Below are 20,669 nucleotides of genomic sequence, written 5' to 3' on the forward strand. Positions count from 1 at the left end.
ACTCACATACTCACACACACGCTGCTGTATCTCTGTCTGTACTTTCCTCTTTTTCTGACTTTCTTTCTCTCTATTTTTCTCAATATCTCTTTACCTCCCTCTTTCTCCCTCATTTTAAATTGAACACAATAGCAGAATTTAAAATGACTAATGCACAGGCAAAAACGGCAACAGTTGACAGTTCAGCAGCAGTGCCATCAATAGTCAATAATCTATTGGCATATCAACCACAGATGATCAGGATTTTTCAGGCGGTGTTTAGAAAACTCTTTTTAGTTAAAACACTGGGTTGAAGCGCTGCCCAGAGTCCTTTGGCTGCTATTTGGAGACAGGGCCTTAGATTAAACTAAAAAAAGAGAAATGTAAACTCTAATCATTAAAACAAGAGAATCAACCAAGAAAAAAATGATTTGTCGCTGTTACCAATACAACTGTTAACTGTGTGAATGTATAAATGAACAGGCTTATAATACAACTTCCCATCTAGAGCCCGGTAGATGTGGCTATAATTACATGTATTATTATATTAATGTGGTGCTTCAATCTATTTTCAGGGAGCGCAGAGGCCTTCATACTGTGTTAGAGGAGAGCAGGGCCTGTGAAAGGAGCCTTCCGTTTGTTTCTCCAACATTATTTGCAGAACCGGCTTGACTCAGACGCATTTCTATTATAAACATCTAATATAAATCACAGCATTTCAAATCAAAAAGTAAGTTTAGGTGAAACAATGCACAGCAAAGGTTGAGTTGTACTTTAAGTAATTTATTAACGTAACAGAACAATATATACAGGAAAAATACAAAAATAACAAGCTAAGAATACAGCAACTTTATTTAATAGTGTCAATAGACGTGACTCTATTTCCTGTCAGCTGCACTGCTGCCCTTAGTGGCAATTCAGTAAACTGGTCCTCCACCTTTTTCCAAAGACCCTCCTCGATGAGGACCGTCCGGCCGTCCTCCAGCAGCATGCTGAGGGTGCCTGGCTCGCCCTCAAGGTCCACGACCCCGATCACACCGACCACGCTGTCTGAGTTGAGCTCCTGGCAAGAGAGACATACACTTCTGTTAGATATTTTCCTTCCGTCACCAATCACCAAAACATTAATCATACTCCTATACCCTTTTTTATTGGTCCAATTAAACTATACATATGTGTACGCTCTATTTAAATTTGTTTTTTTTATTGTCACTTTAAATCTTTTTTTTTTAATGAATGCCTGTTCCAAGAAATAATAATAATAATTTTAAATACCACAGCAACTACCAAGTAGGCCTACCTCGACCAGTGTGAACGGCGTGGATTGGAGTTGTTCTCCGTAGTCGGAGTTGGTGGCTTTGAGATGCGAAATCTCTACATGCGTCCCGATCTGGAGCGTCTTTTCCACCGCTGCCTCCCTCCACAGACACACCGGCATTTGCGTTTCCCCCTGTGAAGTAAAATAATATGTATACATATTACATATTAATACATTATTACATTACATTATTATATACATATTAAATGTACTTCTAATGGTCTGTCTGTGTCGCTCTCTCAATATAAAGTAGATCGCTTACCTGCTGCAGCTTGATGTGGCGCATGGGGAAGCTCTCCCTTCCCTTGGTGATCTTTTTCACCGTGGACATCTGAACAAGATGATTTATGGGTTCATTAAAATCGCATGTTAATATGCGCCATTTCCCGTAGTTAATCTAGCATAATCGAAAAATGTACTTACTTCGACCACTTCCCCCTGCACAGTCAGGAGGTCCTTGGCGTCCCTGCAGGTGCTGAGGGGGGTCAGCGGAGACGGGGGACGGATTAAAGCCTCCGCCTGCGCTCTGAGCTCTTGGGAGACGGTGAGAGGAGCGCTCCTAAAAAACACCGTCTCCTTAGTAATATTAATCATGTACGGGGGAGACCCCCCTCTCAGGGAATGCCCCCGCAGCATGTAATGCCCGCCCGCTTTAAATTTGTGGGCAAACTCTTCGTAGGCCGTAAATTTGGCCACCGTCTTCCCGTCCGACACCGATGCCAAGACGTTGTTTTTAATGGTCACCGGCCTCGCGCCAGTGGAGTCGAACTCCCAAGCGACCACCTTGCGCTGCTCCACGACCGCCACCACGCACAGGTGGATAACTGGGGGTCTGTGGTAAGGAGTCGGGGGCTTGGTCCACAAAAGACTGTGCAGGGCCATTATTCTGAAATAATACAAGAAACACGAGTTAAATTGTGTTCAGTTAATTGAACAATACGTTAAACAATAGGGCAGTTTTTAAAAATAAATTATGTTACGTGTCTTTTATATTTCACTTCTCATTTCATTTCTTTAACATATTATAAAACGATAGATATACATATAAACGTGCACTTAATTCATGTCAGTATTGTTAATATTATTCATATTACATATCGCATATAGGAGGAACAGCACTTACCTCTCTCAACTTTTCCGTGTCAAAGATCGTCCGTCTGCTCGCTAAGGCTTTTTATATTGTCGCTTTGGATGTAGCAACAGGTGAGTTTCGGCTCTTCATAGAAGAGAAATGTTCAATACTGACAATGATTGGAAAACTAACAAAAACACAAAGACACACGCGCGCACATGAAAGGTCCAATGCGGTGAGATGAAAAGCACTCAGTTGGTGCGCATTTTATCTCCATAGCGCGATGGTGTTTATTCAGCCCGATGAAGTCCCCAAAGTTAAACTATAATTTATTGAGTCATATCATCTTGCCAGGGGATAACATGTAATGTAAGTCAATGTATTCAATAATTGGATACACGCATTACATTCTGATAACTAATAAACTGTCAGGCAGCTCCAGCTTGTTCAGAAAGCTGCTGCTAGTTCTAACAAAGACCAAAAAATGTGAGCACATTACACCAATTCTTAAATCCTTACATTGGCTCCCAGTATGTCAGAGAATTAATTTCAAAATCCTACTGCTCACATATAAATCACTATATGGTTTAGGGCCAAAGTATATCACTGATATGCTTCCACTACATAAGCCTTCAAGATCACTAAGATCTTCTGACACCAATCTGTTAGTGATTCCCAGAGTAAATACAAATCATGGGAAAGCATCATTTAGTTACTACGCAACAAACAGCTGGAATAAACTTCCTGAAGATTTAAGACTTGCCCCAACTCTGACCACGTTTAAAACAAGACTGAAAACTTTTATGTTCAGCTTCGCCTTCTGCTAAATTTGACCTACATTGCACTTTTAACCTCTGCCTTTAATTAAACAATTTAAATAAGATTTTGATTTATAATTTTATTTGCTGTTTTTAATCGTCTTTTAATTCCTCCATTTTATTTCACTTTATTGTATGAAATGTTGATGATGAATGAAGCACTTTGAGTCTGCCTTGTGAATGAAAAGTGCTATACAAATAAAATTGCCTTGCCTCGCCTTGCCTAAAAGAACATTAGTAGTGGAAATAATGAAACGTATTGAACAAATGTTAGAATCCGGAACATATTTTTATAAAATTAAAATCTGCTCTTAACTCACATTAACTCTGTTTTGTACTTTTGTACAGGTGATACACATTTTTATTCACTGAGGCTGTTTCGGGTCAAATTGATCTGAATTTATCAATTTATTTGAGATCTCCCAGTGTCGATGAAAACAAGAAAATGATGGTTTTAGGGAATCTTCAAACTGTTGAACTGTACAGGCGATGCTTGTGTGTAATTTTCCTGAGACAAAGGTGACAGAGGTCAAGGGGGACCTCGACACCGTGACAAGAACTGTCTTGTGTTCACACAACATTTATCCAGGTTCCCGCAGAGACAACACCTGCTGTCTTTCAAGGGGCACGGGAGGGGGGGGGGGGGGGGGTCTCCAAAGAGTGAAATAGTAAAACAAGATAGGAGTGATCATATACATTGCAGAAAGGGAACAGAGGTCAAAGGCTGCCTTGACACTGCACCTGCAAGCACAAGCTCCTGCAATGGAATAAAACAATCAATAAACTAACAATTTGATTTCAAAGGTGGGAAGATAGAAAACAAGCCACCGTCCTTGACACTCTGCTGCCAAAGGAGAACCACCCGATGGCCTTTTGTAATATTCAAACCACAGCATCAACCTACAATGCCTTTGTTGTATGCAGCAAGCTGGATCTTACATGGGGGGCAAAAGGAACTGGAGGAGGTTTTTCTTGGAGGAGCTCGGAGAAGCTCTTGTGACTCTTTACATGCAAAAGCGACAACACCTTCCCCACACAGGGATTTTATGTAAAATGTAAAACAGCACATGATCATGTGTTAAAAAATACTCTCCCTGCTCTCTTAAACATGTATTAAGGGATAATTGTACATTAATTTATGAGACAGGCTATGTAGACATTCTAAATAGACGTGTAGTTTAAAATGTGGTACAGACATGAGGTCATTCTTGGACCGGGTAAAAATGGACCTGAAACATACTGTGAAGGTATGCGATATGAACAGCGTGTAAGGGTTAAGGATATGTGTGTTTTTATTAATGATGAAATAAGCTGGCTGACTCTGAAGTAAGCTTTGTCGTCAATGTGACACCGTACGTGCTCTTGATACTGTACTGCTCTATCTCAGAGAAGTTCCGTGCTTGTGCGTTTAACGCCTGAATTTCCGACTGCCCATGAACGCCTCAGTGACCTCTAACCCAACGCTCCACTGCGTAGCTCCGCTCGTTTATCCTGAAGTCTTTCTGGTAAGTAGCATTGAGTCCCTCTGCTAATGGCTAATCATTTAAATGATTAAAATATATTTTTTTGCGTTTCAAAAATACATTAAAATGGGTTTGTAGCTCATACAGAGTTTTAACATATATGAAAGAGCGACATATTTCCGCTGTTCAATGTTGTCCGTCATGGTCCGTCATTAGCATAGCGGCTACCACTGACGAAATGTTAATCGCCAAACTAAGGAGTTAATGTGGCTAAACTACTTGTACCAGTTTGTGAACTACTCCGATAGCCTTTCTAGCTGGCTAACTTGGCTAACGTTAACAAGTTACGTTAGTTATATGAACCATATAGTACGTTAACAAGTTACGTTAGCGTTACAACTTTGTCAAAGTCAGCGTTAGCCGCAATGCTAGTGTTAGCCAATGGTTAGCGTCATGACGTCATGTTCACGCGTAAAACACCGCGAATTTTTTTGAGCGAGGAGATTAATGTAACATACAAAGTCAATTGAAAGACGGAGGCTGAACCTGTCAGTATCCTTATGATTCCTAATATTATTGAAGAAGGTACGAAACTAACGTTAGTTATATGAACCATATAGTACAAACGTGTGACGTTATTTGGAGAATAGATATATATATAAAGGCTATATGTCTTACGGCGGAGTATAGATTGTCCGCACATGGCGGCCATCTTGGTACGGTCAGCTCGCTCACCCATAACGTTGTGTTGTCAGTGGTACATGTACTTAAATTAACTTTTAATTTTCAACCGATTTTTAAACGGTTTGTTATAATCGTCAGAGATGTAGTTCTGATACTGCATACTTATGAATAATGCTCTGTTTAATATCATTTTCGTATGAAAACCCATGGTTATAATTATTCATACGTATGCAGTGTCATAAATACATCTCTTTTTACATGCAGCATTTCTTGATGAATATGTGTTAAGGAAAATATTTACACTACTAATCTTTACACTACTCTTTACTACTTTAGAACATTATTCTAATTTTAGAACATAACATTATTATTATGGTGTATGCAGTGTCATAACTACATCTGTTAAAAATCGATGGAAAATTGAGCAAGTTATTATTTTAAGTACATGTACCACTAACAACACGTTATGGGTGATCCTACCAAGATTCGTTTAGTGCAATTAAATCAGCGCAATCAGCGCGGCCCCTACAGCTGTAAACCAGCCGACACGTGGCTGGTTTACAGCATCAATCTTAGCACAGTCAATACACCTCGAGATTGCCTCTGGAATATTAATATGAACAGCGTTTACTTTCGTGTGGTATGTAGGACTTCCTCAACTTATGTTACATATTAAGCTCTACCATTCATGTTGGAATTATGGATGAGTTACAAACCAATGTCAAAGCATTTTTAAAACAACTAACAAAATAGTAGTCTTTTCATGTTAATACTGGGAATGCTTGTCTCAAATGTCTTTTGTTTACCAGCAGTTTTCGCTGTTGGCAGCATTTAGGTAACTTTAAGGCAAGATTAGTTATAGGATCATTCAGGATGCTGTTTATTTTGTTTTCCCTAGTAGTTACACAACACATATACTAGCCAAAACTTCATCTCGCCCTAATGAATGACTGATGAATTAATTCAATCTTGATTTCTCATACAATGTTGGTAATATATTTGTATTGTATGTTGTGCATTACAGAATAGATCCTTTATTTAGCCATTTACAAAGTTGTAGTCTGGTTTGAAGGCTGCAAGTTAAACATACTCACTGTCAGGTTTATCATTGTTTCCTCTCCTAGACCACAGAACATCAGTACACTGCGCGTTAGTTGGTAAGTATATAAATACTGTAATGTTAAGTTGATAGCAGACAAAATAACTTCAATGTGACTAACTCTCTAGCATCTGGAAATCTTTTTTTCTGTTTTTTTCTCTATTGTTGATGTATTTGTTGTTTTCTGAATTAATTGAATAGTTGTTTAGTCTTTTTAAAATGTGGAAAATATTATCATCATCCGAAAGAATCTGTCAGAAGATGTTGTCTTTCAAAAGTCTTGTTTTGGCCATAAATCCGAGATATTCAGTTTACCGTCATCGAGTAAAGCAACCAGAAAGGATTAACATTTCAGAGACTGGAATACTCAGCAAACAATCACATAATTGTGGCAGTGTACAATGTTGTGTACCATGCAATAGAGACAATTGCATATTTAAAGATCCTGACAGGCAATCACACATATTACAGGAATACAGTTTTGTCTTGTTGACAACACAGTCCATGTTGCTACACAACTCACACTGCAATATACCTTTTTTAACTTTAACTTTAAAGACATTGATAATGCGTATAGAAGTCAATTGTCCAATTGAAAGTACTTATAATACAAATAAGCTCTGGGGGTTATTTTCTGAAGGGAACTAAAATTGTCTCTTTTTTTCTCCCTCACAGCCCTCACCCTCCCACTCCTTCCCGGACTCTTCCTGGTGTGTTGCTCACACAGGCAGTGCAGCCGCTTGACTCAGCTGGGTGTGAGCTGCATCTCTTTTTAGAGATTCCCATCCCAGAATCCCATTCGGTAACACAGGCCTTTTATTGGGAAATATTTGCAGGACATTGAGAGAAACTGGAAAGACTTTCATGGCTCCATAAATTCATAGAGTACCAGCTTTTAATTGTGGATTTTTAATATACTAGGAATGAGAACCTCTAACCCTTTTCTGAAATACAAATTCTGTTTATTAAATGAATCAGTATGGCTATCATAAAAAGAAAACCACGTGGCAGCAGCAGCAGCAACACTTAAACTACTCGTGTGAGAGATCTAGACAATCTAGATCTAGACAACAGCACTCAATTGATACATTTAAGAACAAACATGTTTTTCATATAAATATCTGCACTATTACCTGGTTTATATTTTGGTTATGTGAGCAAAACCTTCACTGATCTGTCACCTTGAGAAGTTACTTAAATTGTTGTTCAACCTGCTGTCTAATGGGTGTTTCATTGTGTCTTGCAGGTGTCCTGCTGTCCAGGGTCTCTCCTCTCCCCTATCATATTGGCTCTCTGTCTTTCCTATACCTTCTATCCACTCTGTCTAAACATTGGTGCCTCAAGCTTTCCTGTCAAATCTACCGCTCTATCTTTGCATTTGGAAATTCATTCTTTGTGTCCCCCTCTATCCCACTCTGATCTGTGATGAAACTTTGAAACATTACTGAAAAACCTTGAACCTGATTCTGAACCAAAACCTGGAACCCTGACTAATAACCAAATTGATTTGGTTTTGCTATGGTTACAAGTACCTGTCTGTTGATGAATACTCTGAGAGTCTCTCATCTCTCACGCTCTCTGTCTCTCCTCTGATCACTCACCTTGACTCGGGTTATTGGTACCTGATCTATCTTTTTTGGACAATCTGAGAGACTCTCTTCTCTCACGCTCACCTCTTTCAATCTTCTATCTACAACACATACACCTATCTGTAGACTACTATTACTGCTTTAACAAATTGGAGAAAACATTTGATATATTTTTCTTTTGAGATTATAAACTGTAAAGAAACCGTACAACTTCCACAATCTTTGGTTGTAATTGACAAAGGTTACACATTTTATACTTAAGAATTTAATCTGGTGATTTTCAAAATATATAATTTCTTATAAAAGTGCATTTTCTTTCTTAATACACAAAAATACATTGAAGTGAAAATCCATATTAGAGAAGGGTTTTTAGTTGCTGTGGACACCTGTTGGTTTGTTTTGGTAGCTGACATTTTTACACTGTTAACTTGATTAGTCTACATACAAAAAAAGAATTTCACTACCGGTATTATTAATAATTATTTAGTGTGTTAAGTATTTTTTTGATGTAAACTTACATTGTTTCAATCATTCAGTCTATGCATTTTGATGTCTAACATACTGAAATAAAATACAAGCATCTACAAGGAGGAAAAGGATTTATTTGGAATTGCTGCTTCCTGTCTGCAGACCCAACATTCTTCAGAAGGATTCATCTGTCATCTCGCTGCCACAACAACTGTTCCCGATTTGAATAAAAACCATAGCATAGTAATAATATTAGATATTCCTTGCTGGTAAGTGCAAACAGTTAAGGCTCAGAAGAGATCTGGCATTGGACTGCTGGTTGTGGATTGGTGCAAAATATTTAAATTGTATTTTCTGTGTAATTAAATTTACATATTCCACAAAACTTTGAAGTTAACAGAATATTTTCGTCCTAGTGCGTCTAGAATTGTACTACATACCATTTCTGCACTGTAGATTCGGTTCCCTCAGTAAGTAGCTATAAGCTGAGTCATTTTTAACTTAAAGAGATTTAGGTGGCTCACAATCATTTAAAATAGCCTCATTTTGATTTGGTTGTTCAGTGTTAAACTTTAGATTTTATATTGAATAAATATTTCCAAAGATTTGTCAAGGTTTCTTCTAGAAGTATATTTAACAAATATATACTGTTAGTAAGTTTGCAGATCCAGTATATACCTGCTCACAGTATTTATAAACTATATTGTTTGATTTAGGGTTTTAGATATAGCCTTAATATAATAAGACTAAGGAATATACTCAAAGTTGCTGTCACTGGATTTGACAATCAAATATATATTTTTTGAGTCAAATTTGAGCATTGATATTAATCTCTTTATAGTGTTACGTTTGACATCACATTTATTTCCTGGCTGGGATTTTCTACAAAGGCATTTGCTTGGATACTGAAATTGCTTTTGGTATATCATAACAAATTGTATAGTTTTGAAGCATTTAACCAAACTGCTAAGACGTACGTTTAATTTATCCTTACATCCGGCTTTGTTAATAATACTATTTTACCATTAATATTGTGTTTAGTACCTTGGTTGTGTACAATACAAGTAAAACAATAACATTTGTGGTTTTGAAACACAACAATGCCAAGAAAGAGTAAGAGGTCACAAGCTCAGAGGCTGCGCTTTCAGCGGACCAAAGAGAATCCCTATGCAACAACGACTGAAGGAGCAGAATGTGTTGGTCCTGAGAGCAGTGGAGAGGTAAAGATGTCTGCAGAGTCTCATGCTGGAAGTGTGAAACAGGGAGTTCCAAGTGAGTCACAGGTATCATATGCAGACGCAGTAAAGAGTGGACGTCACAGTGAGGATCCATGTACAGCAGGACCTTCTAATGTCAGGCAGGTTAACCTTAGAGGTCAAGGTGATGAGCCATGTGTACCACAGGTATCAGATACTGTAAAGAGAGGACAACCCAGTAAAGAACCATGTGCAGCAGGACCTTCTAATGCAGACCGTGTAGACCCTGGAGATCAGCCTTCTGAACAACATGTCCGTGCATCCCACAGCCAGGCTTCTATCAGATACGGCAGATCCAGGAATCGGCAGTGCACCTGTAACTCACTGACCTTTCTTGCATTCCTCCATGAGAATGAAAGCATCACCAGAGCAGACCTGGACCATGTTTTGGATAAAGGTAACACGATGTATAGAGAGACCAGGAAACAAGTCACTGATCACATCTATCTGACCACCGACGAGCTCACTGATGAAGTTCCTGCACGCAGCGCTACACACCATGCAGACATGACTCAGCTTTCAAGGTACGGCACATTAGGAGAACCTTTACCTGGAGCTGTGGACAGCTTTCTGGACCTGGAGTCAGGACTCAGCTGCTTGTTGTCAGATGTGAAGTACGCTCTGCTGTTGATGAGACTCTTGTGTATCGCAGTGTTCAGAACCAAGTCGGGCAGATACGGTTTCTTTGACCCACACTCCAGAACAGCCAGAGGTTTGCCCCTACCAGCCGGTTCACGCACACCAGGTACTGCTGTCATGGTGACATTCTCACGTCTCAGTGACATGATTGACAGGCTCAAGAAGTCCCACAGAATGATGGACACACAGTCCTCCTGTAACTACGAGTTGAAACCTGTGGAGTTCTACAATGTGAACACAGTCAACCTGAACGGTGGTCTCCCAAACACAGACTGCAGACCTACAGCTGTCCCTGTGGATGAATCAAACTCACCTACAGCCACTGATCAGACCAGTTCACCTGAAACGACTCGTCACACTCCAGCTGTAAAACAACCAGAGGTCCTCATCACAACATCATCACATGATGCTCCTCACACTGAATCAGGATCAACCGCTCAAGTGATAAACCTCAGTGATCCATCTGACGACATATTGACAGCAGAGTCCAGTGACATCATCTTTACATCATCGGTGAGACAACAAGAGGTCATAAACTCCAATGAACCAGAACTGTCAACTAAATCCACTTTCCTTCCATCACATGATGCTTCTCTCAATGAACCAAGTATTTCTTCCTCAGTAGAAAATACTGTTGCCAGTGATCTATCTGATGTTCTATTACAGGGAATCTCATGCAAACTGACAAAGTGTGATAAAAACAAAAGGAGAAAAATAAAGAGAAGACTGATGGTCTCAGAAAAAAATCAACAAAGGCAAGAGATTAAAAAAAGCAAAGAAAGGGAAAAATATGCCTTAAATAAAGCGTATAAAGCAGAAAAAAAATCTCATGCAAGAATGCAATATCAGAACAACCCTGAATTTAGACAAAAGAAAATAAATAATACAAAAGACAATGTTGATTTTCAACAAAAACGGAAAGAGTACATTTCCTCCCGGTACAGAGAAAATGCTGAATTTAGAGAGAAAAAAAAACAAATCTTGGTCTCTCGTTACAGAAACAATGCTGAATTTAGGGAAAAACAAAAACAAATATTGGTTTCTCGTTACAGAAATAATCCTGAATTTAGGGAGAAACAAAAACAAATCTTGGTCTCTCGTTACAGAAATAATCCTGAATTTAGAGAGAAACAAAAACAAATCTTGGTCTCTCGTTACAGAAATAATCCTGAATTTAGGGAGAAACAAAAACAGCACTTTGTAGGACGCTACAGAGACAATGCTGAGTTTAGAAAAGAAAAAAAACTGTACTTCACTGCTTTTTATAAAAACAGCATTGATTTTAGACAAAAGATGAGATCTCATATTATTCAGCGATACGCTCATGACCAGGCATTCAGGATAAGACACAAACAACTAATGAAACAACGAATGAAAGACAGATACAAAAACAATCCTACATATAAGAGTATGCAGAACATGAGATGTGCCATGAAAATAAAAAGGAAATACAGACAGATAAATAAACCAATAGAAGAAAGTGACAACAGTTTGATCAAAGAGGCCATATCTGTTTTCAGGTCACAAATAAAGTCCGGTCCCACTTATGTTTGCACCGTCTGTCACAAAGCATCATTTCCAAACCAAGTGAAACCCTGTAAACGGTTAAACTATGTACGAAATCCAGACGTGGTTGCAGCATGCCTGACAGGAAAGTACGTCCATGTGTGTGATGACCAGTGCAGAGATGAACAACAGTGCAATGTGCCTGATGAGAGAAAGGAAGAGTGGATCTGTCACACCTGCCACAATCATCTTAAAGATGGAGTCATGCCGACACTCGCTGTAGCCAACAACTTGGAGCTCGCTGACATTCCACCTGAACTGTGTGACCTCAACATATTGGAGAGACATCTCATAGCCAAGTGCATAGCGTTTGCAAAGATCGTTCCTCTTCCCAAAGGACGACAGAGAGCGATACATGGCAACGTGGTTTGTGTCCCGTCTGAGGTGCAGGAAACAGTGGAAGCGTTACCCAGACTGAGAAGTGAGTCTCAAGTGATGAGAGTAAAGCTGAAGAGACGATTGTGTTACAGAGGACATCAGCTGTTCCAGACTGTCACCTGGTCTAAACTAGTGCAGGCGCTGCATAAACTCAAACGCATCCATCCACAATATCAGGACATCACTATCAGAGATGAGGCCGAGCTTTGTGACCCAACACTTCCTGATGAAGATGATGATGATGATGAGGATGCCACTATGGATGACAACGACTATGATGATGCTGATTTAAAGGAAATTGACATGTGTGAGAAAAGTGCACTGTGTGAGACAGAAACTGAGCTTGATGGAGAGCAGGATGTTGACATGTTGTCTTGTGATCGTGAACAACCAGAGGAGCAGAGAAATGATGAAGAACAGGAAGGTGAAATGCCCAACGGTGGTTTTGCTCTAGAATCATGTCTTCAGCCGTGTGATGTTTCAGAGGAGATCTTATGTTTCAGTGAAGGAATCTACTCGGTTGCCCCTGCCGAAAGTAACAGTCCAGTTGGTTTCTTCAAAACTCCTAAACTAGAGGCGATGGCTTTCCCTGTGCAGTTCCCTACAGGCCAAAACACACTGGATGAAGGGAGACGTATGAAAGTAACACCCAGCAGTTATTTCAAAGCGAGGCTTTTCTGTGTTGATGATCGTTTTGCCAGAGATACAAACTACTTGTTCTTTGCACAGTTTGTGACTGAAATACACTTGGCCACATCCAGCATGACGATACAGTTGAGGAAAGGAAAGCCAATGACTCGAGATGGACGAAAAATAACGTCTGGTATGCTGCAAAACAAACGAGAGGTAGAGAAACTGGTGAGAAACAAAGATGCAGTCAGATTCATGCAGCCGCTGAGAGGAACACCAGCCTACTGGGAGAAAACCACACGAGACCTTTTTGCCATGATCAGACAGTTGGGAACTCCCACATTCTTTTGTACATTTTCTGCAGCTGAGATGCGTTGGCCTGAAGTGATTGAGGCAATAAAAAGACAACAAGGTGAGGAGGTGAACTTTGAAGGGCTCGACTGGTCAGCAAAGTGTGACATTCTGAGAAGCAATCCCGTGACAACAATGCGCATGTTTGATAAGCGTGTTGAGGCCTTATTCAGAGATGTGCTCTTATCTCCTGCACAGCCTCTTGGCAATGTCGTTGACTACTTTTACCGAGTTGAGTTTCAGCACAGAGGAAGTCCACACATTCACTGTCTCATATGGGTAGAAGGTGCGCCTGTGTTTGAGGAGGATGATGATCACACTGTGTCAGCTTTTGTGTCTAAATACATCACAGCTCAGCTACCTGACCAACTCACACAACCTGAACTGTACAAGAAGGTCACAGAGGTGCAAATACACAGCAAAAAACACTCACGGACATGTTTCAGAAGCCCCAGCTCGGGTTGCAGATTTGGTTTTCCTAAACCACCTTCCAGAAAGACACTGATATCGAGACCTGGTGAGGCCGTTGCTCCACTGCAACTGCAAATAGCAAAGTCCAAGCTCCAACCACTGAACTTGTTGCTGAATGAACCTGAAACTGCCTCACTCAGTTTGCAGCAGCTCCTCGTTAAATGCAACTTAACACTCCAAGAGTATGAAGGATGCCTCAATGTTATCAACAAATCCAGTGCGGTGATCCTGAAACGTGAGCCAAAGGACTGCTGGGTAAATGGATATAATGCACATCTACTGGAAGCTTGGGATGCCAATATTGATGTCAGTTATATTCTCAATGCATATTCGTGCATCATGTATCTCACCAGCTACATCACCAAAAAGGAATCTGGACTTTCTGAGTACCTTAAAACAGTCATTGAAAACTCCACCAGAGACCACGTCAATGAATGTGATGAAATGAGGGAAATCATGCAGGCGTACTCTAAAAAGAGAGAGGTCAGTGCTCAGGAGTGTGTGACACGCGCATGTGGAATTAACATGAAGAAGTGTTCACGTGGTGTCATATTCGTACCGACAGATGACAACGCACTGAAAATGAGTCGGCCCATGTCTTACCTGGAGAACACAACATTAGAAAGTGTAAATGTGTGGATGACGTCTTTGACTGACAAATACAAATCCAGACCAGAAACACCAGAGTTTGAGCAGATGTGTTTGGCAGATTTCGCAGCAACTTGCAGAATTGTCTACGGCCAGCAGAAAAAAGGAAAAGATGTGTTGCCTCTCCTCAATGATATGGGATTTGTGCAAAAGCGTAAAAACGATAAGCCCGCTATCATCAGATTTTACCGCTGCTCACAGGAAAAATATCCAGAGAAGTTCTATGGCACATTACTGAAACTGTACATTCCTCACCGATCAGACCTGGAACTGAAAAGACGGCATTTTCCCACGTACGAGTCCTTCTACAAGAGTGGTTGTGTCCAACTACCAGGTTCTGACCATCCTGAGTATGTCCGTCACATTGTGAAACGAAACAAAGACAAATATGAGAAAAACAGCGAGGACATTGAGAATGCAGTGGAAGAATTTGAACAGAACAGAGGAGTGATTGATGAATGGTGCAATCTGGCTCCAGAATCTGAAGTGGAAAGGTTGGAATGTATAGAAGAACTCGAGGCAAGAGAGCCAGATCATGAAAATGTTCAAGAAAATGTTCCAGAATACACTAATCAAGGTAATGCTGCAACAGAAGCCAGAGCCATCAGAGAGCCTCCGGCCTTTGACCCCACACTGCTACGACAGATGTATCAGAACCTGAACCAGAAACAAGCATGTGTGTTCTATGCAGTTAGAGACTGGTGCGTAAAGCGTGTTTGTGGCCTAAATCCTGAGCAGTTTTTCTTTTATGTCAATGGTGGTGCTGGAACAGGAAAGTCACATCTCATTAAATGCATCTACTCAGAAGCATCTAAGATACTGTGCAAACTGCCCAGCCATTCTGAGGAAGTCGACATATCAAACCCCACGGTCCTGTTGACAGCTTTCACTGGAACTGCAGCCTTCAATATATCAGGATCAACACTGCACTCTCTGCTCAAGCTTCCACGAAGTCTGAAACCTCCATTTCAAGGACTTGGTAACCAACTGGATGAAGTCCGATCAGAACTTTTAAATGCTGAAATCCTCATCATTGATGAAGTTTCTATGGTGTCAAAGCCCCTGTTTGCTTATGTGGATGCAAGACTGAAACAGATCAAAGGTAGTACCAAACCCTTTGGAGGAATGTCAGTAATAGCTGTGGGAGACTTTTATCAGCTACCACCAGTGCGACAGTCCAAGACCCTCTGTGTGTACGAGCCATGTGAGATTGACCTATGGCAGGAACACTTTCAGACAATCACCCTGACTGAGATTATGCGGCAGAAGGATGATGTTGCCTTTGCAGAGATGTTGAACCGGATCCGTGTGAAAGGAAAGTCAGATGAGTTGTCTCAAGCAGACAGAGCCTTGTTGTCACAGACCATCACTGAACCATCACTTTGTCCACCTGATGTCCTGCACATCTTTGCAACTAATAAACAGGTTGATTCACACAACTCAGTAACATTAGCTCTGCTCCATTCTGATATCACCAACATCGATGCAGATGACTACAAGAAGGACCCACGAACTGGAAGAATGGCTCGACAAGCCCAACCATACAAAGGAAACAGAAATGAGTTACCAGACACACTAAACGTAGCTGAAGGTGCTCGAGTCATGCTCACCAGAAACATAGACGTGTCTCAGGGATTGGTGAATGGATCGTTTGCTACACTAGTCAGGGTAATAACCGCAGAACAGAGTGGTGTTGCGCATGTCACTATGCTCGGGCTCAAGATGGATGATCAAACTGCTGGAAGGAATTACCGTAATAGAGCACCAGGCGGCCCTGATGATGTGGTGTACATAGAGCGAGCAGAGGACAATCTGAAACAGAAAGGAGTTGTACGCAGACAGTTTCCTGTTAGACTTGCCTTTGCCTGCACGATACACAAGGTTCAGGGTATGACGAGGACATCAGCTGTAGTGTCGCTGAAACACATTTTTGAACCTGGCATGGCTTACGTAGCCATCAGTAGAGTGACCTCTCTCAGTGGACTGCACATGCTGGATCTGGATGAGAGCAAAATCTATGCCAACCCAGAAATCACTGGAGCCCTCGAGACCATGAGACAAGTCAACTTGGACGACATGATGCCTCTTCTTCGTATCAAAGAGACCTCGAGCAGACACGACACTCTGACCATTGTTCACCATAACACTGAAGGTTTGCCATCGCACATCATTGACATCAGGAGCCATCATGAACTGTGTCTTGCAGATGTTTTGTGTCTCACAGAAACTCACCTTCAAGGCTCCTTTGTTGCAGAGAGTCTCCATTTAGCGGGCTACAACATGTTCAAACGCAACAGACACCTGTCCTACACAAATGTTCCACAAATAGCCAACAGAGGTGGTGGTGGAGTTGCTGTTTATGTGAAAAGCCACATTCAGGTGCGTGAGAAACAGTACGTACATAATGTGACCGATCTTGAGTTTGTGGCTCTGAAGGTAGAAGCCCCAGTGAGAGCCCTGATTGCAGCTGTGTACAGACCTCCAGACTACAGTGTGAGATCATTCCTGTCCAACCTGGGGAGCCTGCTGGACTCATTGGCGATCATGGACTGTCAGCCCATCATTGTCTGTGGTGATTTCAACGAGAATCTCTTCTCCAACACCGGTAAGCCAATCCTTGAGCTCTTCCAGTCCAGAGGATTTGCACAAGTCATCACTAATGCAACCACTGACAAGAACACACTGCTGGACCTCATTTTCATATCTCAACCACAACGCTGTTTCCACTCTGGTGTGATGAGAACTTATTACAGTTATCACAACCCTGTTTACTGTGTCATGTCATCTAACAGTCCATAAAGGTATCAGGTGAGTTTTAAAGAAAAATGCAATGTACTTGTATATACATTGATTTAATACAATGCATGATTATACAGAGGAGGGGGATCCACCATACAGCCGTTTCCATCTTTCCACCACAGCAGGGCCTCCACTCTGGTACAGTAAAAAACATGTCACTTGTCACAATCATGTTTTCTGTCTACATTCCTCCAACAGGTCTTAAAATTGTCAGCTAAGATCAAAATCTACTGAGAATCATGTACTTTTTTTAAACAATACCACATTGTAAGTAGTCTGGGATTATGTAATCTTCAATGTAAAGAAAACTGAATCATCTGGTCAAACTAGTTGTTGCACTGTAATAAGATTGTAGAATGGGCTAATTTTAAGTGTTCACAATATTGGATAATATTATGGGTCATATAGTTTTCCAGGTAACCATGTTAATTTTAGCAATATTTCTAACACATTCTGGCCTGTGCATTTATCAGGGTGGGTTTGGGTCAGGGTTGATAAATGCACAGGCCAAAACTCTTTCAGCAGCTGTGTACAATGTAAAATTCATTGTACACAGCTGCTGACATTTAGTTTAGCAGACGCACATCTGAAAGTATGTGTTCTAGATGTAACACATATTTTCTGATGTACCTACTAGCTGAAACCCCACACTTCCATCCCCATTCATTTTATTTTAATTACCCTGTGTTCTCTGTAGTGTTAAGTTTCCTTTGTATTGAAAGCAGTCACAATTGTCATGTTTCCTATGTAGTGTTAAATTTCCTTTGTATTGAAAGCAGACACAATTGTCATGTTTCCTATGTAGTGTTAAGTTTCCTTTGTATTGAAAGCAGACACAATTGTCATGTTTCCTATGTAGTGTTAAGTTTCCTTTTTAATGGACAAGAGACAAAGTTCTCATGTGTCTTTGTAGTGTTAAGTTTCCTTTCTGATGGACAGGAGACACAGTCCTCCCTTGTCCTCTGTAAAGACTCAGCTCACAGCATCTAAGACATGCCAAAGACTGCAGCACCAACTGAACTGTCAATCAACCGAGGACCCATCACAGTTAGACCCCATAGGGACACATTTGACTTCCTTCCTGTCCCCGTCATTCTTCAAAGCAAAGGACGAGAAAACACCTGCCTGTCTTCGCCTCACTTCCTGTCTGGCTCTGAGATTCTGGATCAGCTCATACCGACCAGGACATCCTGCCACCACTGCAGCAGCAGAGCAGATGTTGAAGCACCGTGTTAACTGTTCATCATCAGTGGACACTTGCTGGACCACAGAGACACGTGTTCTCCCTGCCAGTGTTGAGGTTTCTTCACAACAGATAATAAGGTATTGTTTTCTTATTTCATATGTGATATCTAATGTTTTGTTTTAATTTTGTTATCATTCATGTATTCATTTTATATGAATGCAATATTCTTAATAACACTAATTGTACATTCAATATAACGTTCTAATTTTATATCCACTTCTTCCTTCAGGTCTTCCTCCTCTGTGATTCCTCCACTTCACAGTGAAGACACTCAGGACTGCAGAGAGGGCTGGACACATAAAAGAAGCTGAACATGCAGCGTATTCAGTTTCACTGGACTACATGTTGATCTGCTCTGCAGCAGAGTTCAAGGTATTTCATTACTGTGAATTATAAACTTTTTTAGAAAGTTGAGTTTCTAACAATAACTTCCTGTTTTATTTTTGTCAGGATCAGGTGTGTGACTGCAAGGAAGAGTCATCAGTCAGTCATCACTGTCCCAGTGACAGCCCCACCTTTATGCAGCTTCAAGCTCCTCCCTAAACCAGCTGTAAAGGTAACAACTGGGATTAGATCTTTTTAAAAATATATCTCTGACCACAACAAAACAATCCCCTGGTAGTCTTACTACTTGCATGTGCTGTTTACATTTTTAACAATATGAATACATTTTATCCTGTTTCTGTCTTTAAGGCCTCTCCTCCTCCATGTAGCTATAGTAACACTATCCTGATGTGATAACTGGAGCAGTGGATCTACAGCCGCTGCACAGGTCAAAGGTCATAATGTTACAGGTCTTCAAAGCATACACTACTAACTCATGAACAGTATTACTACAGGACACCTGTCTATTTTGTTTGTTTCATCTCTACCGTATTTGATCTAACAATATACGTTTTCCTTATGTTTCATCGCATTTTTTTTTGTTGATTGTATTTATTTTATTTATTTTTTTTATTTGTCATCCGTCCCTTTTCAGTCAGATTTATGAGAAAATTAAGGATGAAAATGTTTGTTTGATTGCCTCATGCATATGAACAAATTAACCTTGAAGAAATGACATATTTGTATCACAATGAGTCATTAGTATGGGGTTTCAGCTGGTAGGTATATTCAAGGTTTTTCACATGTGTACACCGATCCTTAGGATAACCTAAACTCTAAAAGATTTAATAGGAAAACAAATCCTACAAAGCTTGGGTCCTAACCTTGAGTCAACAAGTGACTCTAACCCATGTTCCATCAAAATAAGGAGAACCCAGTGTGTCTGTGAGCCTCAGTAAACTGAGCTTAACGCTGGGATAGTCTAAACGACAATGTTGTCAAGACTTATCTGTCCAGGGCTCCTGGACCTTGAAGTCTTGAACTGAGTATTAACCTAAGTCTGGAAACGATGTGAAAAACCTTTGATTGTAGGAAATGAACCATATTGTTAACTATTGAAACTATAGTACATTTATTCATGAATAACACAGGGACCAATGTTCACAAAACTGTGTTGATACATTTCTCACTCTAAGATTTTATCTTTCACGAAATACTCAAAATAATTATGACCAATACAACAGTACTTGTGCACTGTACTCATCTATCTTATTTCATTATATTTTGATAGAAGATAATGAGTCAAAAAAGGATGTAAAGACGGGATCTTCTTTTGTGTTGTATTTCAACTCTTAGCTTTGTTAAATGCTGCACTTCATCTTCCACACTGCCAATTTTGAAATTAAAATATTATGTTATCCTGCTGTGCTGGTCTTCACTTTTTGGCATTAACACTTATTCAGCAAAGCCATTAGAAATTTCAATATTTTCAGAAATTGAACTTAATTTCATCTTTGAGCTTGCCGGTACATTGTCATTTCTATATCATGAGCATTTTTTAAATTCATTTCAGTTTTTCGGCTTGTTGGTACGATTTCGGATTTCTGTATTTTCAGCCGTTTTGTAAATTCATTTTAGCTATTTTTTGCAAGATTTCACATTTATTTCAGCTGTTTTCATTTCTGATTTTTCAGCAAATCTATTGAAATTCCTTTCAGCTTCTCCCCTTTCTGTATTTTCAGCAATTTCAAATGAATTTCAGCTTTTCAAATATCTGTCATTTCAGCAAATGTATTCAAATTCCCTTCAACTTTCTGTATTTTCAGCTATTTTTAAATATTCAGTGCAGCTTTCAGCTTTTTGCATTCCAA

General features: G+C 40.1%; 2 protein-coding genes and 1 long non-coding RNA gene across 3 annotated transcripts; 2 read left to right on the forward strand and 1 right to left on the reverse strand.

Annotated features, from left to right (window-relative positions):
* Nucleotides 1-746: 746 nt before the first annotated feature.
* Nucleotides 747-3,989, reverse strand: LOC144388347 (uncharacterized). The gene is made up of 4 exons (XM_078089072.1): nucleotides 1,721-3,989; nucleotides 1,560-1,628; nucleotides 1,280-1,429; nucleotides 747-1,042 (listed from the first exon to the last, which is right to left on the reverse strand). Exons 1-4 carry the CDS (start codon nucleotides 2,177-2,179, stop codon nucleotides 830-832), a joined length of 891 nt encoding a protein of 296 aa, XP_077945198.1. The 5' UTR covers nucleotides 2,180-3,989; the 3' UTR covers nucleotides 747-829.
* A 605-nt stretch (nucleotides 3,990-4,594) lies between these two features.
* On the forward strand, nucleotides 4,595-8,609 carry LOC144388348 (uncharacterized). Its single transcript, XR_013452677.1, has 4 exons — nucleotides 4,595-4,692; nucleotides 6,459-6,491; nucleotides 7,109-7,235; nucleotides 7,680-8,609. It is a non-coding gene; the product is annotated as an uncharacterized LOC144388348 (long non-coding RNA).
* A 5,811-nt stretch (nucleotides 8,610-14,420) lies between these two features.
* On the forward strand, nucleotides 14,421-20,456 carry LOC120813084 (uncharacterized). The gene is made up of 4 exons (XM_078089071.1): nucleotides 14,421-18,551; nucleotides 18,704-18,846; nucleotides 18,925-19,030; nucleotides 19,168-20,456. Exon 1 carries the CDS (start codon nucleotides 14,421-14,423, stop codon nucleotides 17,226-17,228), a length of 2,808 nt encoding a protein of 935 aa, XP_077945197.1. The 3' UTR covers nucleotides 17,229-18,551; nucleotides 18,704-18,846; nucleotides 18,925-19,030; nucleotides 19,168-20,456.
* The last annotated feature ends 213 nt before the right edge of the window (nucleotides 20,457-20,669 follow it).

Source organism: Gasterosteus aculeatus, chromosome 15, assembly GCF_964276395.1.
Source record: "Gasterosteus aculeatus chromosome 15, fGasAcu3.hap1.1, whole genome shotgun sequence".
Classification (NCBI taxonomy): Eukaryota; Metazoa; Chordata; class Actinopteri; order Perciformes; family Gasterosteidae; genus Gasterosteus; species Gasterosteus aculeatus.